This window comes from Schistocerca americana, chromosome 11 (genome assembly GCF_021461395.2).
Source record: "Schistocerca americana isolate TAMUIC-IGC-003095 chromosome 11, iqSchAmer2.1, whole genome shotgun sequence".
NCBI lineage: Eukaryota > Metazoa > Arthropoda > Insecta > Orthoptera > Acrididae > Schistocerca > Schistocerca americana.
This window is the reverse complement of record NC_060129.1, coordinates 57,586,502-57,613,495: the sequence shown is the minus strand read 5'-3', so window position 1 is coordinate 57,613,495 and position 26,994 is coordinate 57,586,502. Positions and strand designations below refer to the sequence as shown.

At 42.1% G+C, this 26,994-nt stretch overlaps 1 protein-coding gene across 1 annotated transcript; it reads left to right on the top strand.

Moving 5' to 3' along the window:
* On the top strand, positions 1-26,749 carry LOC124553237 (ankyrin repeat domain-containing protein 6-like). Its single transcript, XM_047127126.1, has 3 exons — positions 1-134; positions 13,186-13,370; positions 26,241-26,749. The coding sequence occupies exons 1-3, from the start codon at positions 1-3 to the stop codon at positions 26,747-26,749; spliced, it is 828 nt and encodes a 275-aa protein (XP_046983082.1).
* Positions 26,750-26,994: the final 245 nt, after the last annotated feature.

Genomic DNA, 26,994 nt, shown 5'->3' with positions numbered 1-26,994 from the left:
ATGGCGACGGCGAATGAAACTGAGGATACCGCGGCCGTGGAGATCCGTGGCCCACTGCAGCCGGGGGATGGCGCCGTGGCGGCGCTGTCGGCTGCGGAGGCACGGCCAGCGGCGCGTCCACCTCCAGGAATAGGGTACGCACTCGCGGGATGGCCCATACCGTCCCAGATACACGTAGGTGTCCGCCCACAAGCCAACACTTCGCGGTACGCTGTGGCGTCCTTGAGAGTGAGTTTGCTTACCGGTGCCTGTGCTGTATCTTCCCTGACAGCTACAGAAGCTGTGTGCAGGTACTTCATAACACTTTCTTTACCTTCCCATAACAGGTTCATTAGTTCTCTAGATTGATCCATGTTTCAAAACAGATACATCAATGAACATATACAGGGTGGTCCATTGATAGTGACTGGGCCAAATATCTCACGAAATACGCGTCAAACGAAAAAACTACAAAGAACGAAACTCGTCTAGCTTGATGGAGGAAACAAGATGGCGCAATAGTTGGCCCGCTAGATGGCGCTGCCATAGGTCAAACGGATACCAACTGCGTTTTTTAAAACAAGAACCCAAATTTTTATTACATATTCGTGTAGTACGTAAAGAATTATGAATGGTTTAGCTGGACCCCTTTTTTCGCTTTGTGATAGATTCCGCTGTAATAGTCACAAACGTATAGCTACGTGGTATCACGTAACATTCCGCCAGTGCGGACGGTATTTGCTTCGTGATACATTACCCGAGTTAAAATGGACCTTTTACCAATTGTGGAAAAGGTCGATATTGTGTTGATGTATGACTATTGTGATCAAAATGCCCAACGGGCGTGTGCTATGTATGCTGCTCCGTGTCCTGGACGACATCATCCAAGTGTCCGGACCGTTCTCCGGATAGTTACGTTATTTAAGGAAACAGGAAGTGTTCAGTCACATGTGAAACGTCAACCACAACCTGCAACAAATGATGATGGCCAAGTAGGTGTTTTAGCTACTGCTGCGGCTAATCCGCACATCAGTAGAAGACAAATTGCGCGAGAATTGGGAATCTCAAAAACGTCACTGTTGAGAATGCTACATCGACATCGATTCCTCCCGTACCATATTTCTATGCACCAGGAACTGCATGGCGACGAATTTGAACGTCGTGTACAGTTCTGCCACTGGTCTCAAGAGAAATCACGGGACGATGACAGATTTTTTGCACGCGTTCTCTTTAGCGCTGAAGCGTCATTCATCAACAGCGGTAACGTAAGCCGACAATATATGTACTACTGGGCAACGGAAAATCCACGATGGGTGCGACAAGTGGAACATCAGCGACCTTGGCGGATTAATGTATGGTGCTGCATTATGGGAGGAAGGATAATTGGCCCCCATTTTATCGATGGCAGTCTAAATGGTGCAATGTATACTGATTTCCTACCTAATGTTGTAACGATGTTATTACAAGATGTTTCACTGCATGACAGAATGGCGATATACTTCCAACATGATGGATGTCCGGCACATAGCTCGCGTGCGGCTGAAGCGGTATTGAATAGCATATTTCATGACTGGTGGATTGGTCGTCGAAGTACCATACAGTGGCCCACACGTTCACCAGATCTGACGTCCCCGGATTTCTTTCTGTGGGGACAGTTGAAGGATATTTGCTACCGTGATCCACCGACAACGCCTGACAACATGCTTCAGCGCATTGTCAATGCATGTGCGAACATTACGAAAGGCGAACTACTCGCTGTTGAGAGGAATGTCGTTACACGTATAGCCAAATGCATTGAGGTTGACGGACATCATTTTGAACATTTATTACATTAATGTGGTATTTACAGGTAATCACGCTGTAACAGCATGCGTTCTCAGATATGGTATGTTCAGAAAGGTACATGTATGACACTGGAGCAACCGAAATAAAATGTTCAAACGTACCTACGTTCTGTATTTTAATTTAAAAAGCCTACCTGTTACCAACTGTTCGCCTAAAATTGTGAGCCATATGTTTGTGACTATTACAGCACCATCTATCACAAAGCGTAATAAGTGGTCCAAATAAAACATTAATATTTCTTTACGTACTACACGAATATGTAATAAAAATGGGGGTCCCTATTAAAAAAAAAACGCAGTTGATATCCGTTTGACCTATGGCAGCGCCATCTAGCGGGCCAACCATAGCGCCATCTGGTTTCCCCCTACAAGCTAGACAAGTTTCGTTCGTTGTAGTTGTTTCGTTTGACACTTATTTCGTGAGATATTTGGCCTGGTGACGATCAGTGGACCACCCTGTATATCACGATTGAAGAACGTTTATAAGACTTGCATAAATTGTTGTTTGCAGTGATTACTTGTGCTTAACTCCATGTGTTCAACAAATTGTTACTTGGATTTTGGGACCAACTGTCACGAGAACGGACGTACTGACTGTGTTCACGGCATGAGGCATTTTTGCTTTGTATACGATTATGTGCTGCTCAGTGCAGAATCTGACACTGATGTGTGTAGGTTGCAACCAGGGCTGCTGATTCGGTGCGTTGTGTTGCTGTAAACCTGTTTACACAAAGCAGTATTTGAAGTTGTTGGGCGTCTCTGTTAGTGATGTCAATGAGGTAACTGTAAATGCATACAAGAAAAATGGAGATGAGAAGCCAGAGTGTCACACATTACCAGCACTTGGAACACTGTACTTGTATGCTGCAGCAAGGCAGCAAGGGTCGTGCGGGGCAGAGACATTTTTAAGACTTACTATTGTTGATGTAATGATGTTGTAGAAACCTTAGGTTTAGTAAATCAGACGGTTAGACCAATTTCTGTTTTCACACCAGTGCTAAACCTGTATGTTTACATACACTGATCAGCCAGAACATTATGACCACCTACCTAGTAGCCAGTATGTCCACCTTTGGCACAGATAAGAGCGGTGACGCATCATGGCATGCAAGCAATGAGGCCTTAGTAGGTCGCTGGAGGGACTTGGCACCACATCTGCACACACAAGTCACCTGATTCCCGTACATTCTGGGGAGGGAGGGCGATTAGCTCTGACGTCACGTTGAATCACATCTCAGATGTGAATGAGACGGTTCATATGTGGCACATTGGGGGGGGGGGGGGGGACAGCACATCAATTGGTTGGAACTCGCCGCTGTGTTCTTCGAACCACTTCAAAAGACTCCTGGCCTTTTGATGTGGTGCATTAACTTGTCGAAAAATTCCACTGACTCCAGGAAATTTGATCGTTCAGAGGGGTGTCTGTGGTCTGCAACGAGTGTACGATACTCCTGGGCCGTCACGTTGCCTTGCACGAGCTCCAGTGGACCAATGGATGCCAACGCGTATGTTCCCCAGAGCATAATGGAACCGCTGTAAGCTTGTCCCTATGCTGAAGTACTCGTGTCAAGGAGCTGTTTCCCTGGGAGACGACGGATTTGAGTCCTACCACAGGCATGGTGAAGAAGGTATGCAATGCTCAGCTAACGTCCAGTGGCAATGGTCACATGCCAATTTCTGTTGTAATTGCCTGTGTCATAGTGTTGACATTGGCACATGCACAGGTCATCAGCTGTGGAGGCCCATCATTAGGTGTGTTTGGTACAGTGTGTGTTCAGACACACATCTACTTTGCCCAGCATTAGGGTCTGATGTTAATTCCGCCACAGTTCACCGCTTGTCCTGTTTTAGCAGACTGCCCAGTCTACGACGTCTGACAAGTGTAATGAGTGGTGGCTGCCCAATTCCACTACATCTGGACGTGGATTCACCTTGGTTTCATCACGTGTTGAAGACACTCACCCCAGCGCTTCTCAAACGCGTAACAAGTAGTCCAGTTCCCATAATACTTGTGCAGAGTCTTCAGGCCATCACAATTTGCCCTCGGCCAAAATCAGATAGACTGCACACCTTACCCATTCTACACGCAGACAACATGGTCTGACACTGCATGCACCATGTGTGTGTCTGGCTAGCAATTATTCCTCGCCAAGTGACGCTTATATTGCCGGAAAGAGTTTCCATCCATAGTAGGTCAGGGGTATAATGTTCTGGCTGTTAAGTGTATATCTCTTTCATTTTCTTGGTTCATATATGCTACACCCCTGTAATTTTAACAACAAACAATATTGCTTTTCATTCTGGAAACATCCCCAGGCTGTGGCTAAGCCATGTCTCCGCAATATCCTTTCTTTCACGAGTGCTAGTTCTGCAAGTCTCGCAGGAGAGCTTCTGTAAAGTTTGGAACGTAGGAGACGAGGTACTGGCAGAAGTAAAGCTGTGAGGATGGGGTATGAGTCGTGCTTGGGTAGCTCAGTTGGTAGAGCACTTGCCCACGAAAGGCAAAGGTCCCGAGTTCGAGTCTCGGTCCGGCACACAGTTTTAATGTGCCAGGAAGTTTCAATATTGGTTTTCTCACTCGAAGCGTGTATGGAGGGTGTGGTATCCCATAAACAATCTGACGTATGCACGTGTGTAGCAGGATGTAGCTGTTTCCTCCTCAGACACTTTGTGAGCACCTGAAAAGAATACAAAAGCTCCAGGCAGTCCCCCATGATGCTGTGTTTGTCCTTCACGTTCCCTTTTCGTTTCTGTTCAGTTGTGCCTCAGAAAATGTGCTGTGCGCTAGCTTCTACAACACACAGAGAGGGGAAATTTTACCAGCCAAAACACTATAAATGAAGGAGTGGGAATCGAGACTCTACCCACCAACCATGTCTGTTCTCTATGGCGTTACTAAAGGCGTCCATTGCATGGTGCACGGTTTCCTTCTTCAAGGACCCAGTTGATGACCTTCTGTATCTCATGCACTGCAGTTACTGATCCACCTCTAATAATCACAACACTGATTATTACTTATCTGCATCAGTTCGTTCGCTGAATTTCCTTTTCTGCAGATTTCAAAACCTGCTGTCCTTTTCTTCTCTGTGCCTGCTACAGCTTGATATCTGTTGCACCACCTGCAGGCCCTTCAAACATCTTCTCATGATCAGAGTATCACATTAAGTACATTTAACAGTTGTTGTATGATTTTTGTTGGTATGTATTTAAACTGTCCTGTCCAGTAGTTATTGTATCCCTCCAGCACAGTTGTTGGGCAAAGTGTGTAGGTCCAGGTTTCCTAAAACTGGTACATGCAAACTTTCCAAAACACGATATGCCAAGAGTATTCAATAAGGATCAATACCTGTCACAAAAGTTATTCCGTCATTCGACAGGAACAGTAACTCATAATTTGTGCTTCCATTTGGATCTTCACTTTGACAGTAAAAAAAATTGACAAACAGCACTTGCAGACTGGAAACAAATGTATGTACAGCTCTAGAGCATATGCCACACTTATGGAAGTACTGATTATGTACGTAATGGTACTTGAATTACGTAACCATTAAGGCACCTCACCTCAACCTCTCGATACCAGCAATATTCTACTGTGTTTCTGTAAAATAGTTAACATATATCATCTAATGATTGAATTGGCTGATGATGATGATGATGATGATGATATCTGTGACAACATTCAGATTTGATTTCGTTAATGTAGAGGTACTTTGATACATCGATATGTTTATATTGCAATGATATTATTCTTATGTGTATTCTTTCTTTTGTCACTATGATCTTTGACGTACTTGTAACTCTGAATTCTGGGCGCGTAAGTGGTTATTAGAGAGTCAAGTCTTGGTTGTCATGTTGAAAAGACACAAATTGTAGTCAGTTTATGAAATGTGAACTTTAACAGTGAGGAAGATATTTTCAAGTATGTTTTATATTGCGAAGTGATGTTGCAACAAAAGTAATAAAAAAGAAGTGTAATTTAAATTCGGAGTGCTGATTACTTTTTTACATCACCATTGTCCTAACTTGCAATACTTTAATCTTCAAGAATGGTTTGTGAAGCGCATATATAAAACTTTTGAATATCGTAGAATAACACCTAGGTCTCTTTGCATCCGTGCTTGAAATCCACTACCTAGATTTTGTACGATTGAGCCATGAATTCACAACGAGACCAGCGTGGGAAACACGAAAAGATGAGTGCCTAGTTTATCCATTATTTCATGAAATGACTTTATTAACTGTGCTCTAATGACACCTGCCACATAATATAACTTTGTTGTTGCCCGACAATGCAATATTTAGCAGCGTGAGCAAACTATTTTTGACCTTTGTTGTGGTAGGGTTGTTAGATGCACCCACCAAATCTGAGTCCCAGGCACATAATACTTTGCTGTACCTACTGAATTATTGTCACATTTGTTATATGGAGATAATTATTAAGCAGTCAGTATAATCCTTAAACATGATAAGTGAGCCGTGTTGCGGCTTGCGTTGGTGCTGTTTGTAGGTTTCCGCCCTCTATTGGAGGCGAGACGGTATCGTTTAGTTAGCATGGTTGCGGTTGTTTGTCTTCTTCTCGTGTTGACTGCCGCCACTCGGTTTCACAAGTGTTGCCTGTCCGATAGTGGCAGCAGCGGCGGTTGTCGATTGTAGTAACTGTTGCCCTATCTTTGGGGCGACGTCGTTGTTCTTCCGGGTCGTATGAGTGGGCCAGATCGGTTGTGGACTCAGGAGGAGCCAGGTCCGCGCAGTGCGAAACATGCTGGGACCGCTGGTGGCACGCATGGACTACCGGATGAAAGGGCTGTGGCCACGAGGGTGCACGACCTCGTCGTAAACATGATCCAGCGAGCTTCAAGATGAGTGCATTTCAATCCAAGTCGAGGAACTTCCACCATTCTGACATCCCGCGATTCTCCAGTGACTTGGGTTCGTGTTGCTGCTCGTAGTGTCGCCGAGGCGAAGAGCAGCGAGTGGAGTGCTTGGGAAAGGCGGGTCTGATTAGCTTTCCTCGACTTCTTATTACTATTTAGTGCGTTCAACTTATTACAATTTGTTACGTTCAACCAGCGGCCGGTTCGTGATTCTTCTACTCTGGTGGTACTGATTCCTTTCTAGTCCCAGGCGCTCTAAGCACAGTATTCTTGGGACGTACTGCAGACCGCCGGTTCCGGCTTTGAGGTATTGTTGAATCGTTGCATTTGGTTTATCGGACGTCAGGTAGCTTCAGCAAGATTATCATTAGGCATTCGTTAGACTGCCACTAGTCTGAGTTACCATCTTGGGAAGTGAATGCAAGTCTTGGCTGCCTATCTCATCGCTCGCGTAAGTGTTTGGTGCTGGTCCTTCTCAGAGGGCGGTTCCTGGAGCACCATCTGTGGTCCCTTGGTTCTTGTAAGACATGTGTGTTCTAAGATTAGGTCTGATGGCCAGTAGTTCAGTGTAACACTCCTTCAGCCCACGCCTTCTGCGGGTATAATCTGCCTCAGTACCCTTTAAGGAACTTATACACTGGTTCTTGTGTTTTATTATTACATTATGTATTACGATACGTTGTAATGCCTACATTAAAGGTTATATATGTCTAGTTAATAGTTGTGGTCGCCTTCGGGAATAAATCTAGCAGTGTAGTGTTCAGCGAATGTTAAAGATTGTGTTACAAAGTTTACCATCATCTTATTTCACGCATTTGGTGATCAGTTGCTTGTTTTTTAATTAACCTTTGATATTTTACTGACAGCAGGTTTCTAAACGTTTTGTATTATTGCCGTTCCTGGCGTGTAAGGTCTTCAGCCGTGATTGTGATTGCTTGCCTTCTAATTTGGTATTTGTATTTACGCAGTAAGCCTTCAAAACCTTATTTACTGCCATTCCTGGCGTCTGATGCCTTCTGCTGTGTTTGTGGCGACCTGCCTTTAATATTTCAATACCTGTAAATTGTAAGTTGTAGCGAGTTTTAAACCTTAATTTATTGCCAGTCCTTGCGTGTAAGGCCTTCTGTCCAGATCACAGTGGCTTGCTTTTAAAACATTATGTACCGCATCTGTATTTAATGATGATTTGCTAAACTGTAACTCGCTGAAAACACAGCTGTTTATTCCTTCATTAATAATGTGTGGTATTTTTTTCATTTCTTATTGAGACTGGAATTACTGATTACGGCCCCATCCCCAGTCGTTACCGAATCCTGCCTTCCTTTGACTACCAGCTTTCAAAAAAGATTGATTCCAAAAAAGCGATACACCGCCGCCTGCATCCCAGCCACCAGCCGCACAGCTGAGCACTGCATGTTGTCGCCCTTCTCAGATGCCAGCAGCACAACATCCAGAGACCATAATTCCAGCAATAAACTCATTGCTGGGAAAGAAAAATTTCAAAACAAAAAAGAGTAGGCCAAAAGCACGAGACCGAGGAAGCTGTGCCTGTGACCAAAGCTATGGTAAGTACAAAAAATGGAAATTAAGAAAACTGATTCTGATTCCGACATCTCTGAAGAATGGTGACAGCATGGATGGTGCAGATCCCTTGGAAGAATCCACACTATTCATTTTGTAGTGACATAGCCAGAACGTGTAGCTGGAGGAAATTTTATCTTGGGCGAATTTCGAGGAGGAAAGAGTTCATTCAGCTACACATATATCTGCACCAAACAAAAAGAAATGCTGGAAAAGATCTAGAAGCTACGTCTCTGAAGCCTGTGCTTTTCCAAAAAACAAAAATTACATTTCTGTAATCACTAAGGGTTATGTGGTAAGGAATTTCTCATAATGCTACTGGAGTGGAAAATATCAAATGAGGAACCTTCTTTGTGTTTAATGGTTCTGTTTCAAGTTTCGGATCTGTTTCTGTCCATTAAAAAAAGTATAGATTTCTGTCTTGTGTGTCCCTTCATTTTTAATTAGGGTCTATATACTAAGAAAAATTGAAAAGAGTTCCTACCCATTGGTGGTTGACTTTATAATATAAAGAAAAAGAGAAAACCAACGGAGAAATTTCTGTAGTTGTCTATGACGTACTTATCATATATACAGGGTGAAAAGGATTTAAACCGACAAACTCTGGGAGGTTGTAGGGGACATCAAAACAAATATTTTTCCCTAATGTCATTTTTTCCTACGAGGAATATTTAAACCGGTAGAGGAAGATTTCTCTGGCGGCAAATTAATTAAACCAACAAACACTTTTCCATTTTTTATGACCAGGAGACAGCACATTAACGCAACACAATTTCAATTATAGTAGATTTTCAAAAATGCCTCTATTGACACGTTAACAAAGGTTACTCCAAATGGTTCAAATGGCTCTGAACACTATGGGACTTAACATCTGAAGTCATCAGTCCCCTAGAACTTAGAACTACTTAAACCTAACTAACCTAAGGACATCACACACAACGATGCCCGAGGCAGGATTCGATCCTGCGACCGTAGCGGTCGCGCAGTTCCAGACTGAAGCGCCGAGAACCGCTCGGCCACATCGGCCGGTCAAAGGTTACACCATCAGATCATGTTATGTCTGACACGGGCAAAAACCCCAGGACTATCCTGAATTGTTCCTGCTGCTGCTACTATCCAGACAACCTCCTCTGATGCAACAGGAGTTGCGTAAACAAGATTGTACGCCTCTCCCCACACAAAAAGTCCAGAGGGTACATATCTGGGGATCGAGCAGGCCATGGTACATGACCACCTCTGCCAGTCCACGTTACCGGAAACCGTCGGTCCAGGAATCGACGCATACGACGACCGAAATGTGCCGGCGCCCCGTCGTGTTGGAACAACATACGTTGTCTTGTAGGGAGCGGGACGTCTTCCAGCAATTCTGGCAATGTTCTGGCGAGAAAATTGTAATAGTGCCTGCCATTTAATGGCCTAGGTAGCAGATACGGCCCAATTAAACAGTCCCCAATAACACCGAACCACACATTAACGAAGAACAGCACTTGTTGAGCGCTAGTAACTGTGGCATGTAGGTTATCCTCACTCCAAACATGCGAATTGTGCATGTCGGAGACTCCATCTCGCCCGAACGTTGCTTCATCGATAAACAACACAGAGGATGGAAGTGTAGGATGTGTTTCACACTGTTCCAGGTACCACTGCGAAAACTGTGATCTGGGTGGATAATCAACTGGTTCCAGGTTGTGTACACGCTGTAAGTGACATGGACGTAACAATTGCTCTCGAAGGGCTGTTCTTACATTCGTCTGATTCGTCCCCATGTTAAGTGCAATTGCACGAGTGCTGATTGAAGGATCCCGCTCCACATGCTGCAAGACAGCTTCCTCAAACTGCAGCGTTCTTACCGTGCGACGGCGTCCCTGTCCAGGTAATCTGCTAAATGGCCCGGTCTCACGCAGACGTTGGCACACTGCAGCAAAGGTCGTATGATGCGGGATACGGCGATTAGGATATTGTTGTTGATAAACCCGCTGTGCAGCTCGTCCGTTGTGGTGCGCTACGTAGTACGCACTAACCATATTAGTGTACTCACTCCAGGTGTATCGCTCCATTAGTAAACAGAGACAATGCACTGCTACACTGGTGGACAGCAGTTGCCTACAACTGAAGAGCGTAATACGCCCTCTAACAACTGAAGATCGTAATACGGCCTCTAACAACTGAAGAGCGTAATACGGCCTCCACCGGTTTAAATAATTCTCATAGGAAAAAGTGACATTAGGGAAAAATATTTGTTTTGATGTCCCCTACAACCTCCCAGAGTTTGTGGGTTTAAATACTTTTCACCCTGTATATGCTCCACAGAAAAAATCCCACTTACCCATATGTATCGTTTTGTGTGTTGTCTACCTTATTTTTAAAACCACAATCTTCCGTCTCCAATGTATGTAACATTATCACATATGTATCATATTGTGAGCAACACATACCTTGTTAAAGAATTTCCGTCAAAAGAGAATGCTCCAACGTTTAAAATTTTCTTCCACTCTGCATTTTCAACTTAAAAAAAATGAAATAGCGACATTTTCAAACTGCTTATACTCTCTAAGATTTACAAATTTTTCGTAATATTTAGTCGTTTTCTTTCAGTAATACAGAGAAATTCTGCGATTTTGTTTCATTGGTAGGTCGCCTTACCCTACCATCTGTTGTGATTAAATTTGAATAAATTGTTATTGACATGCTAGTCTACAGCTGTGTGGCATTTAGAGGAAACAGTGTAGAACCTGATTAATTCACTGGTGAATCATTCATGTTAACTGACAGGCTAGCAAGCTGTCGTGGGCAGGATGTGTTCTATTACCACTGTAGACAAACCCTCAGTGGTGCTGTCTTTAGTAAACAGCCCCCTGGGGCCCCATTCTGTATAGTTCATACCGATCGGGGTAGTAGGTTTGTCTCGGTAGTGACGTCATTTCCGGATCTTTATCAAAATATCCTATTCAGTAAGCTTCTGAGAGCTGTTACCGAACGGTCCTCATCGATTTTATGACAATTGTACCGAGAGGTTTTGGATTTAGGTCTGGCCCTGTCGATCGGTGAGCTGTGGTTTATGTACACCTATAATTTGTTATTTTAAACACATTTATCGCTTTTAGCTTTGGATTTAGTAATTGTGTTCTTAAAGAATCACCAGAGGACGCATCTGGTTGGAAAGTGAGTTCATAATAGACTATTTTCCTTTGTTAGAATTATCGTTAGGTTAGGTTGTTACTGTGAATGATTACATAAAAAAAAGTTTACGGTCAATATTCTCTCAAAATACGTGTTGTTTTTATGCAAATAATAATTTAAAGATCATTAAATATCAAGATATCGGCTCTGCTTACGTATATTACATGAGTTTCAACTGACGTTACTAGTGACTTTGCGTACTTTATCCCACAAATGGTTTAGTTAGTGATTATCGAAACATCTTTGCAACTTTCAAGTAACAACGGAAAGTAATCATGTGAAGCCTGATATTGGAAACCTTCCAAACTATAATGCGTTTATGACTTACGCAGCACCGTTTGGCAACGAAGTAAGCCTACGTTCCTCTCTCCTATAGTACAGGAATTGAGCATTAATTTCCGTTGTTTGACGTGGCCAAGTGATTAGCGTGGCAGAAGGCGAAGTGAAAAGACACGGGTTCGCTCACGGAGGGGTGCAAATCATTTTTTTCCCCTCTGCAACACGTTCTGAGACATTGTTATTCGTGTAAGTTAACACTTTTCTGCAATGCTCGTTATTACTTACTTATAATAGCGCACTTCCTCAGAAATGATTTCGTGATTTCTAAGTGTTTAAAAAACAAATATGAAATTGCTGGACATGAAATTGCTGTGAGTGAAACAAGCGATAGTGACCTGTATATTTTTTTTTGTCAGAAATATTTCACCATTTCTTCTGAATACTTAGCGATTTCCGAGTATGCGGTTAGACAGGAATCTAAGAGCACAATTTAAATTACTGGGAATGTAACTAGCAGCAGTCATCTTCATAATATTGCGATCGGATCCTCAACAACAGCAGGCAGAGATAAAAGATCTCCGCCATATTGGTTTTAGACTGTAGCACCATATACGAAACATTTTCATTCATGAGATGCATGTTATAAACTTCGGCGAACTGCAGGAGCTCTCGAAAATGCGGTTTTTCAGTTTTGTTTTTAAGACCCAAATCGTTGACGTATCATATAGGGAAGTGAGCTACTTAATCATTTGTATCTCTAGGAGCGAGTTATAATCACGTTCTGTTTATCTTCTTATTCTTTGAAACTCTAAGAATCAATTTTTCGGGTGTTTTTATAGATGTATTGGTACAATGTGGTACTACACACTATTCCTAACTCATTTTCCGAAACGTAAATCCAAAACACGATGTCAGTGTGAATGGGAATAAGATGACAATGCGGCTTTTACGACAATCTGCAGAATACAGTCAAATACGCTATCGTTATTATGCACGCATGGAAACATCCGGTCAGGGAAACTGTAAACACTTCTATGCGTTACAGCTGAGAATCATGGAAATGGATATAGTGCGCCTGATACTGTTAAGGAGGAGGCAAGGGCGATGAAGGCGGGCACGTCACGTCGATGGAATGCGGTCATGCGTTACGGCTACGTAAACGCAAATTTCGGTACCTGGAAGAATAGCGCGCCTGTGTCGTCTGCTAGCCACTTTGTGTTCGTGGCGCTGTGCGCGGTGCAGTGCGCATGCGCGAATCTGCAGCTGCTTGCTTTTGACTGGCTTGCGCGATGCGAACCGACAACAGCGCCTCGTTTCTCTAGACCCGAACGGTATAGTTTTCGAAATGCAGGGGCTCTAATTCGAGTACTAGATCGTTCGGTGCTCTTGAGTACCGAAACTATCGGTCCATGGCGGAAAGATACAGAATAGGCACCCTTGGCCCCAAGTGATAATGCCCACCACATGATGCCCCTCTTTGCAGTACACCATCCACCACAGAGGTCTGGTCCACCAACCCTAGCAGTCACCGTCAGCCCCAAAGTGATCACGGCCGGACTCCTGCCGCAGCTGCGCCTCCCACAGCTGCCCGACACACTCCACCACCCCATGATGCCGACGTATCTCATTTGCGGTGAGTTTCGACACTAGACGTGCGGAATTTCCTCGTGTGTAATACCACCTGTTGGGACATTAACATAAAAAATCGAATTTCATTTCTGAATACCACCTGTTAGGACACGATCATAAAAAATCGATTTTCATTTCTGAATTTTTTTGGTAATTCAATGGCAAATTGTCTGGACACATTATTTCTTTTCTATAATACTTATTGTATGAAGAAATTCGAAGCTTGAGTGGGTGTGAAATATATTTAGTACAGGATCATCGAAACGAACTTACTCTATATGGGAAATATATCCTTTCCCAAATATTCTTTATATAGTGATCTTTATGCAGGCTCTGCTTTCAGTGATGATTATGTATGTTACAAATTACTTCTGAAGGAAATAGATGTGAAAGCATTGTTCTTGTGTATTGTCATTCAGAAAAACCTAGGTGTTATTGGAATGAATAATTGTGAATATCACTGTATGGAGGTTCTCTGAAAGAAATAAAGTAAGCAGAAATAGAAGTAGAAGAGCAAAAAAAAAAAAAAGGATATTCTCCACAAGAGTATGATATCACTTGTTTCGAGTGTCTAATTAAAAATAATTGTAATTTGCTTTCAATGATTTGTTTGGTCACATGAATATGTGGTGACTATTGAAAATTTGGCCACACCGGGATTTGAACCTGGATATTTGGTTATCGCATCAGTCGTCTGAACCATTAGGCTGCCCAAGCATGCCTCCAGTTATGGCTCAGTCTTCCACTTCACTGATGTTTCCACCTTTGATTGCCAAACGCTAGTAGCGGAGTTTGTCCCACAGGTTATCAGGGAATAGCAACGCTCAGAGAATGGAGTCTATGGAGGATCGTGGCTTATGTTACTATGAAGGATGTGTATGATAACCTCTATTGATAATGTTTGGAAATCATGGGTGTCATCAGCCACAGTTTGTGTGAGACCTGCTGGTATGCTAGGGTGGCCTAATGGTTAAGCCACCTGCATGTGATGGGTAAGAACTCCAGTCTGTTCTGTTATAAGAACAGTTGAGTGGAAACATGCGGACCACTGCGCCTTGTTATATGTAAACGACCTCATGCAGCTGATAGACTTTCACGTCCCATGCATACTGTTCCTCATGAATCATGGCGCACTTTTTGCGTAATTCCATCCTAAAACTCACTTTTGATTTTGGAAACAGTGATCGATGTTAGTGAATATTGGAAACTGGGTTCACAAAAAAATCACTACCGGACAGTGAATTGATGGTTTTACAACATGACTTAATTATCAGTGCAGTTTATTTTAAAGTCACAGATGGGGCAATTTGCACATGAAAAATACTTGTACAGCACTAAGAGTAACAAAAGTGAGAGTATTCAACATACCTTTCGGAATTAATCAGAGCAGGGTGCTGCAAGCTATTCTATAATATGGAAGTCTCTTCACTATTCAATTGATAACATGGGAGGAAAACGAGTATTTTGTTGACAACGAAGTGAGAAAAGTATGAATTGACTTATAAAAACATATTCGTCCCATATAGTGATTGAAGAACTTGGTGATTTGATTAATTAGGATGGTCAGCCACTTATTTGCATGACATACAGTTCCACTGTACATTTAAAAGCCTGGTGCAAAACAAGCAATCATAGAAGACGAAGGACACTTTCACCGAAGCTGTAACAGGAACAAGAGCCCAGAAGAACTATGCCAGATTTGGCGAATATAAATTTGATGAGTCATTTAACACAGGAGATATATGCTAACAAAGAGTCAGAAGAAAGTATTGAGGAACGGATTAGAAGCAGAACACAGTGAGGATCACCTCATGGAAGAAAAAAAAAAAAAACGAAAGCTCTTAATGTAACATGACCTAGCAACATGCATGCGCAAACACATGATGACATTTGGGACATGTGGAGCAGTAAATAAAATGTATAAACGGACTAAAGACGAATGTGGAATTACTCTAGCAGTGATGCAGACCACAAATGGGGAAACCCACTGACATCACCGACTTCGATGAATGACAGATTTTTGTGGGCAGTCATATGGGAACCAGCATCTCAAAAACAATGAAGCTGGTTTCCTGTTTGCGTGTTACTATCGTGAGCATCTGTGGAAAGTGACTGAACGACAGTGAATCGAATAGTATGCGACAAGATGTTGAACGCCCATGCCTCAGTGCAGAATGTGGAGGTTGGAGGTTTGTCCGCTGTGTAAAATAGGGTAGGGGATGATCTGCGACAGGCACAAGTCCTCTATACCAACCTGGCTAGTGCGAATTGCTGACCACGGGGCTCTTTGCAGCAGACACCAACGCCTTCACATGTCGGCCCAGTGGAAGCAGCAATTACTATTGTAACATGCGCGAGATCATAGAGGCTGGACTGTGGGTCAATGTAGATGTGTTGCCTGGTTGGATGAAATAGATTTCTTGTCGATGGTCGTGTTCAGACATGCCGTCATCTAAGCAAACGTCTGGTCTAACCAGTTACTTAGTTAGTTCTTACTAGTTAGTGAGTTACTTAAATGTTTCATGGATCATTTTGCACGATAAATCGTAATAATGTGTACCAAGTCTCTTTACATTCACATCACAAATGAATTTGCACACATGGTTACATTCTGAGCATTTGTAAGTTTTCTCTTCCTCTTTTTTCAAAGAGAAAACGATAAACAGATGCTGTGACTCAGTAAGTGCTACGTGACACCTTTTCCACTTTTACAGTATGTTTTCAAATTTTTGTTTATTGTCTATCAGGCATTTTATATCACCGGGTAAAGATCAAAAACATTTGTTGCAGCATTGTACACCTTTGTTTGTGCTAAAGACAACCTTGGTCTGAAGTAATGAATGTGATTTTTCCTTCTGATATCGTAATTATGTACATCATAGTTCCTTTCGAATTGTAGTAGTTTATTTACAACAAACTTCATGACGGAATAAAAAAACTGTGAAACAGTAGTCAGAATGCCCAGTTCCTTAAACAGACGTCTAAAAAAATGATCGTGGGTGATCACCCCGTATTATTCTTATTACACGTTTTTGCGCAATGAAGACTTTCTTTCTTAAAGATGAGTTATCCCAGAACATTATTCAATATGATATTAATGAATGAAAATATGCAAAGTACACCAATTTACTGATTTTTGTCTCCCATAGATTTGCAGTGATTCTAAATACAAATGTGGCTGAACTAACTTGTTTTAGAAGTTCCAAAATCTGCTTTTTCCAATTTACATTCTTGTCAATATGGACACCTAAGAATTTTGAAGCTTCCACCATATTTATTACTTCCCCATTATGTTTTACACTTATCATTGGTGTAGTACCCCTAGATGCACATAACCGAATCTGTTGTCTTTTTGAAATTGAGGGTGAGACCATTAGCAGAAAACTAGTAAACTTTGTTTACCATTTCGCCTCTTTTTGTATGATTACCTGATTGATCACAATAGCAATGCCATCTGCGAAAAGAACTAATTGTGTTTGTTGTATATTAGGAGGAAGATGGCTTACACACATAAGAAACAATAGCCTTCGGTATCCCATAGTGATTTCTCCCTAGTGAGAATTATGTCCCCAGGTTATATTAGTTGAATTACTATCTAAAACTTTATGCATTCTTTTGATTTGATATGACATTGTCCACCCGTTGGCTACACCACCAATCCCATAAAACTTCAGTTTATCTACGAAAATACTGTGATTCACAGAGTCAAAGGCCTTAGAAAGGTCGCAGGTATACCAACCGACGCTATTTTATTATCCAATGCCCGTAAAATCCGGTGAAGGAATATGTAAATGCCATTGTCAGTAGGGCAATCCTTCTCAAATGCAAATTGTGATTTACTGAGAATATTATTGTTGCTACAGTGAGATACTGCACTAGAATACGTCACCATCTGAAAAATTTTGGAAAATGATGTCAGCTGTGAATCAGGCCCCTAGTTATTGATATCTCTCTTGTCACCTTTCTTAAAGACGGGTTTAACAACGGTATATGTCAGTCTGTCTGGAAAAATTCGTTAAGTTTGTGACGCATTCCATATTTCAGAGAATATGGGGCTTGTTAAACAGGAACAGATCATTAGGACTCTATTGGTAACACCATCATAACCAGAAGAGCTTTTGTTTTTGAGAGGGTGGACAATTTTTTTTTAATTTCAGAAGGAGAAGTTGATGATAAAATCGTATGACTGAATTTTATGTGAGTTATTTTTTCAAGATACAGCTATGATATATTTCCTTCAACTGTTTGTCCCTATGCTTTGCGGTATATTTAAGAAATGATTGTTATAGCATTTGCTACATATGACTCATCATTCCATTCTGTTCAATAGTTTATTACTTTTGAATACATCGTGGGAGCAGCCAGTGATCAATGCTATTACTAATAGTTACTATTAAAATCAGTCTTGAACACAAATTTATTTATTCTGGTAACCTGTTTCGACCACGCCTGTGGTCATCTTCAGGCCAAAATGCTGTATAAGCAGGAGCCACCTTCTGGTAGTGTTCTGTGGCTGGTTGTTCTATCTCTCATTTCACTACATTCCATATAGATTCACCAACTGCGATATGGTCGCGTATGCAAACATGATCCATATGGATTTATTCTGTTCTGTGACTGGTTGTCCTGTCCCTCGTTTCACTACATTCCATATAGACTTACGTTTGTTGTCAGAATGACAGATCTCTGACATTACGAGCATGTTACTTGATATTTTAATAACCTTTCTTAGTAACTTTGAGTAGTTTTTGTTGTGTACTGTGGAAGTAATCTGATGCACCATGGCACCTGTGACATACTTGAACATTATTACAGCACTTGTACCACATCACACTCTACATCATCCGTGAAAACAATGGCACCTTTCAGCATGTTAACTGGCGGTATTTGTGTTACAGCGTTATGGGGATCATGACAGTGAACTCACACTGATGCCTTGGCCACCAAACTCGCCCAACGTGAACTCAATGCGACACATCTGGGGTACTGTCAGATGGCAACTCTGTAGCCACAAGCCACGAACCCTTTATTTGTGGGAACTGTGTGATCTGCTCATAGACTCCAGGGAGCTACCAACGACTCGAATCAGTTACATTCCAAATTTGGACGAACACGCCATTAAGCAGGTGGTCGTAACTTTTTGGCTAGTGGCTAGTGGTGTTTGTGTGTGAATGTGTGTGTGTGTGTGTGTGTGTGTGTGTGTGTGTGTGTGTGCTCATCCACATGTGCATCTTTACAGAATGGTGTAACGGACTCAGAAATGTGAGCGGCAGCTTCTTAGATCACTAGTGGTGTTTGAGACACGATTTTGTACGAGGGTCGTCCAATAAGTAATGCCCCACATTTTTTCTCCTCAGATTTATTGTTAAGAGTCAGAATTTGGTGACAATATGCACAACATGTCTTGTCCATGTCCTGTTTTTCTACGTTCTATGGTCATACGTCAACGTCGTGGAACAGAATGTATTCCCTACTGGTAAAAGCTCTTGTCCTGTAGTCACTGCATGACTTACTCTCTCGTCATCTTCAAAGTGTTTTCGCAATAGAGAATCTTTAAGTGGACCAAAGACATGGAAGGGTGCCAGATCTGGACTGTAGGGTGGATGAGGCAGTGATGTCCAACCCAATTTGGCGATGTGCTCTCATGTTTTCAGACTTGTGTGCGGGAGTGTATTGTCGTGTTGGAGCAAGACTTCTGCTGGATTGTTGTGCGATCGAACACGTCAGAAACGGTTCCTGAGTTTATTCAGAATCTTCACATATGCCTCTGAATTGGTGGTTGACCTTCTTGACATCACATCCACGAGAATGACGCAATCACAATCCCAGAAGACAGCCACCACGACTTTTCCGGCAGAGGGCGTAGAGTTTCTTCTTTTGTGTACATGAGGATGGTGCCACTCCATGGACTGCCTTTTGGTTTCTGGTGCAAAGTGGTACACCCAGTTTTCGTCCAACGTAACGATCTATAACAGGAAGGCCTCTCTGTCGGTCTCAGAACGCTCCAACAATTCAGTTTCTTTGAATATTGTCGTCTCCTGTGAACATTCATGAAACCTATTGTGAACACGTCTTTGACTATCTGAGAGCCTCTATTGTTGTAGACGCACTTCCAATGCTGACCGACAACTGTAGAGCCAATTTTCGAGTTGTGATACGCCGGTCGGCACGAATAAGGGCATCCACACGATTCAGCATCTCTGCAGCAGTGGCTGTGACATGAAGTCCCGTGCGTGGCTGATCATGGAGCTCTGTTTCTGCATTTACTGAAACTGTAGCTATTTTTACCCATCGACCAACTGTACTCCTACACTGCAGCATCGCCGTACACGGCACACAAACGTTTATGGATGTGCACCACGGTTTCTTTTTTCTTCACACAAGAATTGAATAACAGCACGCTGCTTGTGAGGTGAGTCGTATGTAGAAGCCATTTTGACACTGTACTACGCCTCTGCCATTTGCCAGAACGGTTCAAAACTTCGTTGGAGCACAGAACTAACATCAAATGCCGCCTATGTATATTAATGGATTTTTTTTAAAAAAATGTGTGGCATTACTTATTGAACGACCCTCTTACAAATGTACACAACTTGTGTGACACCTTCCCCACATTTCTAAAATTGGATACATTGGTCCCTATATTACGCAAACCTGAAAATCAGATGATCCCTAATACAGTACACAAACGAGTGTACAGTGATGCAAATGAAAACGACAAATGATTACGATAATTCCACGTGGCTCCATGGCCATTATCAACAGGTAACACACAATGTGATTTTTTGACGACGACGCAAACAGCATAATAATCAATACAACATGACTAATTTTTACAACCCAGGCAAATACACACGGAAATAAACACAGCGAGAAACCAAACTGTAGTATTACACATCACACAGTAAAGGAGAAGGGCAAAGAAGCCACCAGCAGAAGAGTTAAGATGAAATGCAACAAAATGCTGGATGTGGGAAGCAAGTACAAAATATTTTTACACATTTCAATACTCTGCGTGCGAATCCAGAGAGAAGTAGAGAAGAAGGAGTCTACTGCTACAGGCAGTACTGCAGAAGGAAATGACAGCGTTTTGATCACTTTAACCTGACGAGAAATATGAGAGGTGATCAACTCATCTTCAGGATAAAATCATCAAATCTTTTCCAATATCTGAACGCTCCTCAAAAATGTTGAGTCCTGATACACACATATAGCGAAGTTATCAGCCAAACCAATATTTCATAGAGGCTTTACTGGGGGGTAGGGGGTGTTCATCTCAAAGAAGTATGACTGTGACTTGACAACATTACTCAATATGGATTTCAAATTTTAGCACGTGCACTACATAACAGAATGACAGTACTTCTTTTAAACATTGTAGGTGGTTGCCAAGGCACTACAACCGTGCTGGATTTACTGAGGATACACAAATACGTTTTAAAAGTCATCCACCATTCGGGATTTGACAATGTGTATGATCGAATGAAATATAAAAAGGTGATGAACGTGAGGTACAACATTGTAATAGATGAGCCATCCTGAATCAATGTTAATGGACAGTTTATGACACTATTACCAGTGAATAGCCAGATTCAATAGGGATGGCTACTGTCTGCAATGTTAGACGCAACCTGTCTCGAAACATTACCAGGACTTCATGTTTCCTATATGAAGATGGTAAATCAGGGATGTATAAATGAACGAAATCAGTTTGCTGATCAAAAAGAAGGACGATTTCTAGAAAATCGAGAAAATCTTGACAACATATGTCCAAGTAGTGAAGTGAAAGTGAAGTGTAAAAAGAATCCAAACTGACATAAATGGGCATAGATAGAATCATAAATAGGCTGAACATGAACTAGTTTAAGTTAACCGGGATAAATGGTGTCAGTTAATTCAGAGTAGCCGGCCAGAGTAGCCGAGCAGTAAAAGGCACTTCAATCTGGAACCGCGTGACCGCTACAGTCGCTGGTTCGAATCCTGTCTCCGGCATGGATGTGTGTGATGTCCTTAGGTTAGTTAGGTTTAAGTAGTTCATAGTTCTAGGGGACTGATGACCTAATCAGTTAAGTCCCATAGTGCTCAGAGTCATTTGAACCGTAAGAAAATGTTTGCACTGATAAAGGATCCTGAGATGGGAATTTTTGATAATCTCAAAATGTTAACTTCATGGATACAAATGCCATCAGTAAAATATTGTAGCAATATTCCTTCCACTGCCCACCACATATTCTAACAAAACATAAGCAGTGCTATGTTCGTCAGTGGGACGTGGTACACGTCTTCAGAACTCTATGCCACATCTAACAAAAGTACTGCTGCGAGCCGCAGTCGCTGGAGCTCAAGCAGTGGTGCTGAACATCGCGGATGACAAGAAAATATTGGAGAACAACCATAGTCCTATTTACAGATGTCTCTTAATTGCAATGGAGTCCCCTAGGGAAAAAATCTTGATCAACATAGGATAAATATATCATAACTAGATTACATTCGACTGTAATATGTTGACATCAGGTATTAACAAATAATAATATAAAAAATACCAATGCTAAAATCAAAGCCAACTGGTAGATTGTATTTAATAACATTTTCACAGTCACAGAAAAATTGTATAGTAATTTATGAAGTCCACATTTGCATTGCCTGTTATGGTGTTTTGTAGAAGGAAGGAAGATTTGATGGAAACTTCCTGTTAACAGTGTGGTCGTTAGAGACGGAACACAAGCTCGAATTATGAAAGGAGGGAGAAGGAAATCAGCCATGACCCACTCAAAGGAACCATCCCAGTATTTTTTGGGAGTAATCTAGGAAAAATCTTAGAAAACCCCTAAATCTAGAGGGTCTGACAGGGATATGATGCGTCTCTCCTATTTGTGAATCCAATGTGCCAAGCAATGAACCACCTTGCTTGATACGTCAAGTACAAAGAATGCTGTTGGATTTACATACAAGGGGAAATTTTTTTATCACCAGAGCAATTGACATCGACATAAAATTGAGACACACTCTTCAACTGAATTCGTCTGGTCGCCATTATGTTGCTTTTAATTATCTGTCACAGCGAAAAATAAATATAAAGTTTCAGGTAAGTGCTCACTCTAATGAGGGAATCGCAATTATAGTGCTGGTCTGTCAGCAGCTTCCATTTGTCTTCTCTGGTTCACTACGCTGCAAGTTCAGAATATCTGAACGCTTAACACTGATTACCATTTCAGTGTATCTTAAATGTTTCACTTGTCACTGACACAGTCATTCCTTCTGATTGCATTTAATTCATTACACTTCCAATATTGTTTATATCAAGTACATCTTCTCAAATGGTACTCATCATAATTGGAGTAATATTCTGATATTAGCTTCTTGTTTCCGCTAGCTGTCATTAAGTGAAACATTTTCGTAATGAAACTTCCTGGCAGATTAAAACTGTGTGCCTGACCGATACACGAACTCGGGACCTTTGCCTTTCGCGGGCAAGTGCTCTACCAACTGAGCTACCGAAGCACGACTCACGTCCGGTACTCACAGCTTTACTTCTGCCAGTACCTCGTCTCCTACCTTCCAAACTTTACAGAAGCTCTCCTGCGAAGCTTGCAGAACTAGCACTCCTGAAAGAAAGGATATTGCGGAGACATGGCTTATCCAAAGCCTGGGGGATGTTTCCAGAATGAGATTTTCACTCTGCAGCGGAGTGTGCGCTGATATGAGTGCTAGTTCTGCAAGGTTCGCAGGAGAGCTTCTGTAAAGTTTGGAATATAGGAGACGAGGTACTGGCAGAAGTACAGCTGTGAGTACCGGACGTGAGTCGTGCTTCGGTACCTCAATTGGTAGAGCACTTGCCTGCGTCAGTCAAAGGTCCCGAATTCGAGTCTCGGTCGGGCACACAGTTTTAATCTGCCAGGAAGTTTCCTATCAGCGCACACTCCGCTGCAGAGTGAAAATCTCATTCTGGATATTCGTAATATTTGACACCAGTAGAGAGAGAAAAGAGGAAAATGTTATAAATGATAAAGGAATTTACAGGGACATAGAGTTAAAAAATCTTAAGGTATAATAATTTTAGGGTTTCCTTCGTACTTTTGTGACTAAATCATGCGTTTCATCTGTTTCATATTAGTACTTTTTTAAAATTGGTATGTCCAGCAATTGAAATATGGGATAGCAACAATTAATGTGCAAAAGATGATTGTTGATAACATTGCAATATTTTGGACTGAATTATTGTTGTCAATGAAGTCCACACTGTGAAGTTTTTTAGAGATGCATAGAAGATATAAAAGAAAGAGAACTTTAAAGTTTTGGGAAAACTGCTTTATAGGACTTCAGACAGTCTCCATATTTGTACAAATGAATATTCATCAACGAGTCCATAAGCTGTTAATGTAACTTGCTTACATCATTGGAGAAATACGACTCACGAAATTGCTTGGTACAGCATGACCTTTCATAGCTCCTCGAGATGCAGGGGGAAGCTGGCCTTGGTTGACACTTTGAGCACATCCCTATAGGTCGGCATCTCTGCCAGTCTTTGTAACCACACACTTACAAAACCTAATCCCCTGCCACTGTGGGTAACATATGTGGCTGCTTTAACAGTAGATTTAGAGTATATAGTTCCCCATGTCTTAACAGCAAATTACAGAGGCACCAAAGACCCCACACAAATGCCCAAGCATACAGAAAAGTAGCTCAGCTGCGCAGCGTTGGACTGGAGCAGCAGTTTCTTGTATTGGAAGCGATGAGACAGACAGCTGATAATTAAAGAGCTGATCGAAGGACATGCAGAACAGTAATGACAGAAGCAGTAGGCTAAAAATCTTACAGTGTCACTGATCCATACCAGTTGCCGAGTGATTACCACTACAACAACATTGGTGTTAGACACAGATAGAGACATTTGCGTGTGAGCCACCTTGGTTGCTCCATACCAGAGTGTCCAACTCTACAGTTGACTGTTTGACCCACACCTGTAGGATTAACACATGCAACTTTGACCTCTGCCAGTGCTATGTGTGTTTTAAAACGAAGTCCTACCACTTGCAGTATTTGATGTCAGACTGCGGGTCCCTGTAAACCAATGCACACTCCAAGCTGGGAAAGGTGCTCCAGTTCCGCCAGAATCTTGGCTAGCAAACGCAATGGGGATCGAACCACTTCCAGGCCGTTGTCCACTGTACACTCATTGAAAATTGCAATTGTCAGCCTAACTATTCGATATGAAACATCAAAAAACTTTTCGCATATCTGTCAGAAAACAAAGACATATTTTCAATGTACGAACTGCATTAGTCAGTCTTTTTGTTTGCTTGCAAAGACTCTATTTCAGTTGGAACAGCGAAATCAGCATCTGCATGTGCACATAATATTTGTAGTGTGTGTGTGTGTGTGTGTGTGTGTGTGTGTGTGTGTGTGATTAGTGGATATTGGATTTATCATCTGTATCATCTATATTGGCATGATATTAAAAGAATTTTACTATTGATTGTCTTTGGTTTATAAATAATTTGCTGCATTTCACTCTTTACCACATGTAACACACAAGTTATGGAATTAGAATGGAGTTACTACCTATTGGGTTCATTGTATTGAGGTTACAAATGCCAATGACAAGGTGCAGTTTCTTGGTACCTACATCAATAGAGTATGGAACATAATACTTTCAAGTAGCTAAAGTTGGCTTACAGAAATATGGGTTACGGTCATGTACAAAAGTGGGCGACGTATTAATTTCCTCTTAAGGGCTACAGATTTTGTTGCTACATTCGGAGACATGGGAGCCAGAAGAGTAATCTAGTCAAAAAGTGAGTGAGTGTGCAGCAATTCAGTAGTGTGGGCTTGGCGTTTGGGTGTGAGATTATGTGCAGATGTTTATGGGTATCTTTCAGTGAACACATGTTTATGTGTTTGTGTGAAGGGGGTGGGCACAGGGAGAGCTGATTTGGTACCTTTATTGTATCTAAAATATGCTGAACAATCCGGCCGTTGGTAGGGTACTGATGTAGGGGACCGATGACCACATATTTTAAGTCTCATAGTGCTCAGAGCCATTTGAACCATTTTATGCTGACCAACTTATTTGGTGTACTGCTAAAATTTTCTCTCCTTGGTGTCCATGTGACACAAAATATACGAATAAGTTGCCTGGTATTTATTTGCTTCCATGTAAGGAAATTGCCTGAGATGTGATTAAGTTCGTGTGTTTGCTTTTTAAGGGGGGTAGGATGTCAAACGGGCCGACTTGGAGCAGAAGAGGCACCACAGGACATTTTATTTTCTACTGTCTATACTTTTACAAATAAATTCATAGAACTTTGTCAGCATGACCAGGAAGGATTCGGGATTCACACTCATAGCAGTGGAAGTTCAAAAACATAACAAAATAAATTTTTTTACATGTGAAATTTCATCATATTTTCGCTTACTATTGGCTGCATTTGTTGCTATAGGTACATTTTTCTTCACAAGTAAGAGAGATTCTTTGATGAATTTTGCACAGCCTTCAAACCATACTTACAGGTGTATGCTCCAAGTCGGCCCGTTTGACGTCGTACCCCCTTAAGTGTCCGAAGGGATTGCTACAGACAGAGAGCAAGTGATGGCTGTACTAAGTCTATGTGTTAGTGGAGGTTACGACGAATGACAATAGCATGCTGAGGCTGAAGGGGCTTATTGTTCGACGAAATTTGACAACTGATGTAGCAGATGGAATGCAGGAGTTTTGATTGGAAAGCGGATGAAGACTTTATGAGGGGGCGGTGCTGAATGTCTGTATCTGATAATCTGACTTTTCCGTATCACAGACAGATGTTTATTCACAACTGCTGACAGTTTTGTTTCTGTGATTGTTTTCATCGCTTTGTGAGTGTGTTTATCGTAGAGCTCAAGAACCTCGGTGATTTCTGCAGGAGCCTTTCTGAACAAGAGGGCGACAGCAGGCTGATCCAGGCAGCTCAGCTGGGGGCGCTAGAGCAGTTACGCCTGTTGATGGCGGCAGGGGCGGACGTCAGGATGAGGGACGCGTCCAGGCAGACTGCCCTACATTGGGCAGCAGACAAGGGACACCTGCAGGTGGCGAGGTGTTTGTTGGAGGGCGGGGCCGAGGCTGACGCCAGGGACAGTGGGCAGAGCACATCCGTGCATGTGGCTGCACTGTATGGCCACACGGCTCTCGTGCAGCTACAGCTGGAGTGGAAAGCCGACCCCAACGCCAGGAACGAGTTGGAGAGGACACCTCTGCACTTTGTGGCAGTCTTTAGCCACGAAGAGTCGGCAGCTGCACTGCTCGAGGCAGGGGCTAACAGAGAGGTCAGAGACGGAGGTGGGAAGACCCCTCTGCAACTCGCCAGGCAGTACAACCAGCAGAAACTTGCTCAGATGCTAACATAACAGTGCCATATGTCAGTAAGGAAATAAAATTCACTGCATTATATTTCGTTATTTCCAAATTAAATGATAAAAATTTAATCCTCTCATCATTCTGTCTGCCCAACATAGTGGAGAACTAATGATTGTTCTAGCGACATTTCAACAAGCACTACAATGAAAGATATCAAAAAACTAACATAAGCAACATTTCTTTAGAGGAAACAGTTTGAAAAACATTTCTTGAGAAAGCTGCACAAAACTCAACA

Excerpts from the sequence above, each read along its gene's own strand:
- LOC124553237 (XM_047127126.1), top strand. The coding sequence starts at position 1 with ATGGCGACGGCGAATGAAACTGAGGATACCGCGGCCGTGGAGATCCGT. Across the intron at positions 135-13,185 it reads CGTCCACCTCCAGGAATAGG|TGATAATGCCCACCACATGA; the intron begins GTACGCACTCGC and ends CTTGGCCCCAAG. Across the intron at positions 13,371-26,240 it reads GCCGACGTATCTCATTTGCG|AGCTCAAGAACCTCGGTGAT; the intron begins GTGAGTTTCGAC and ends TGTTTATCGTAG.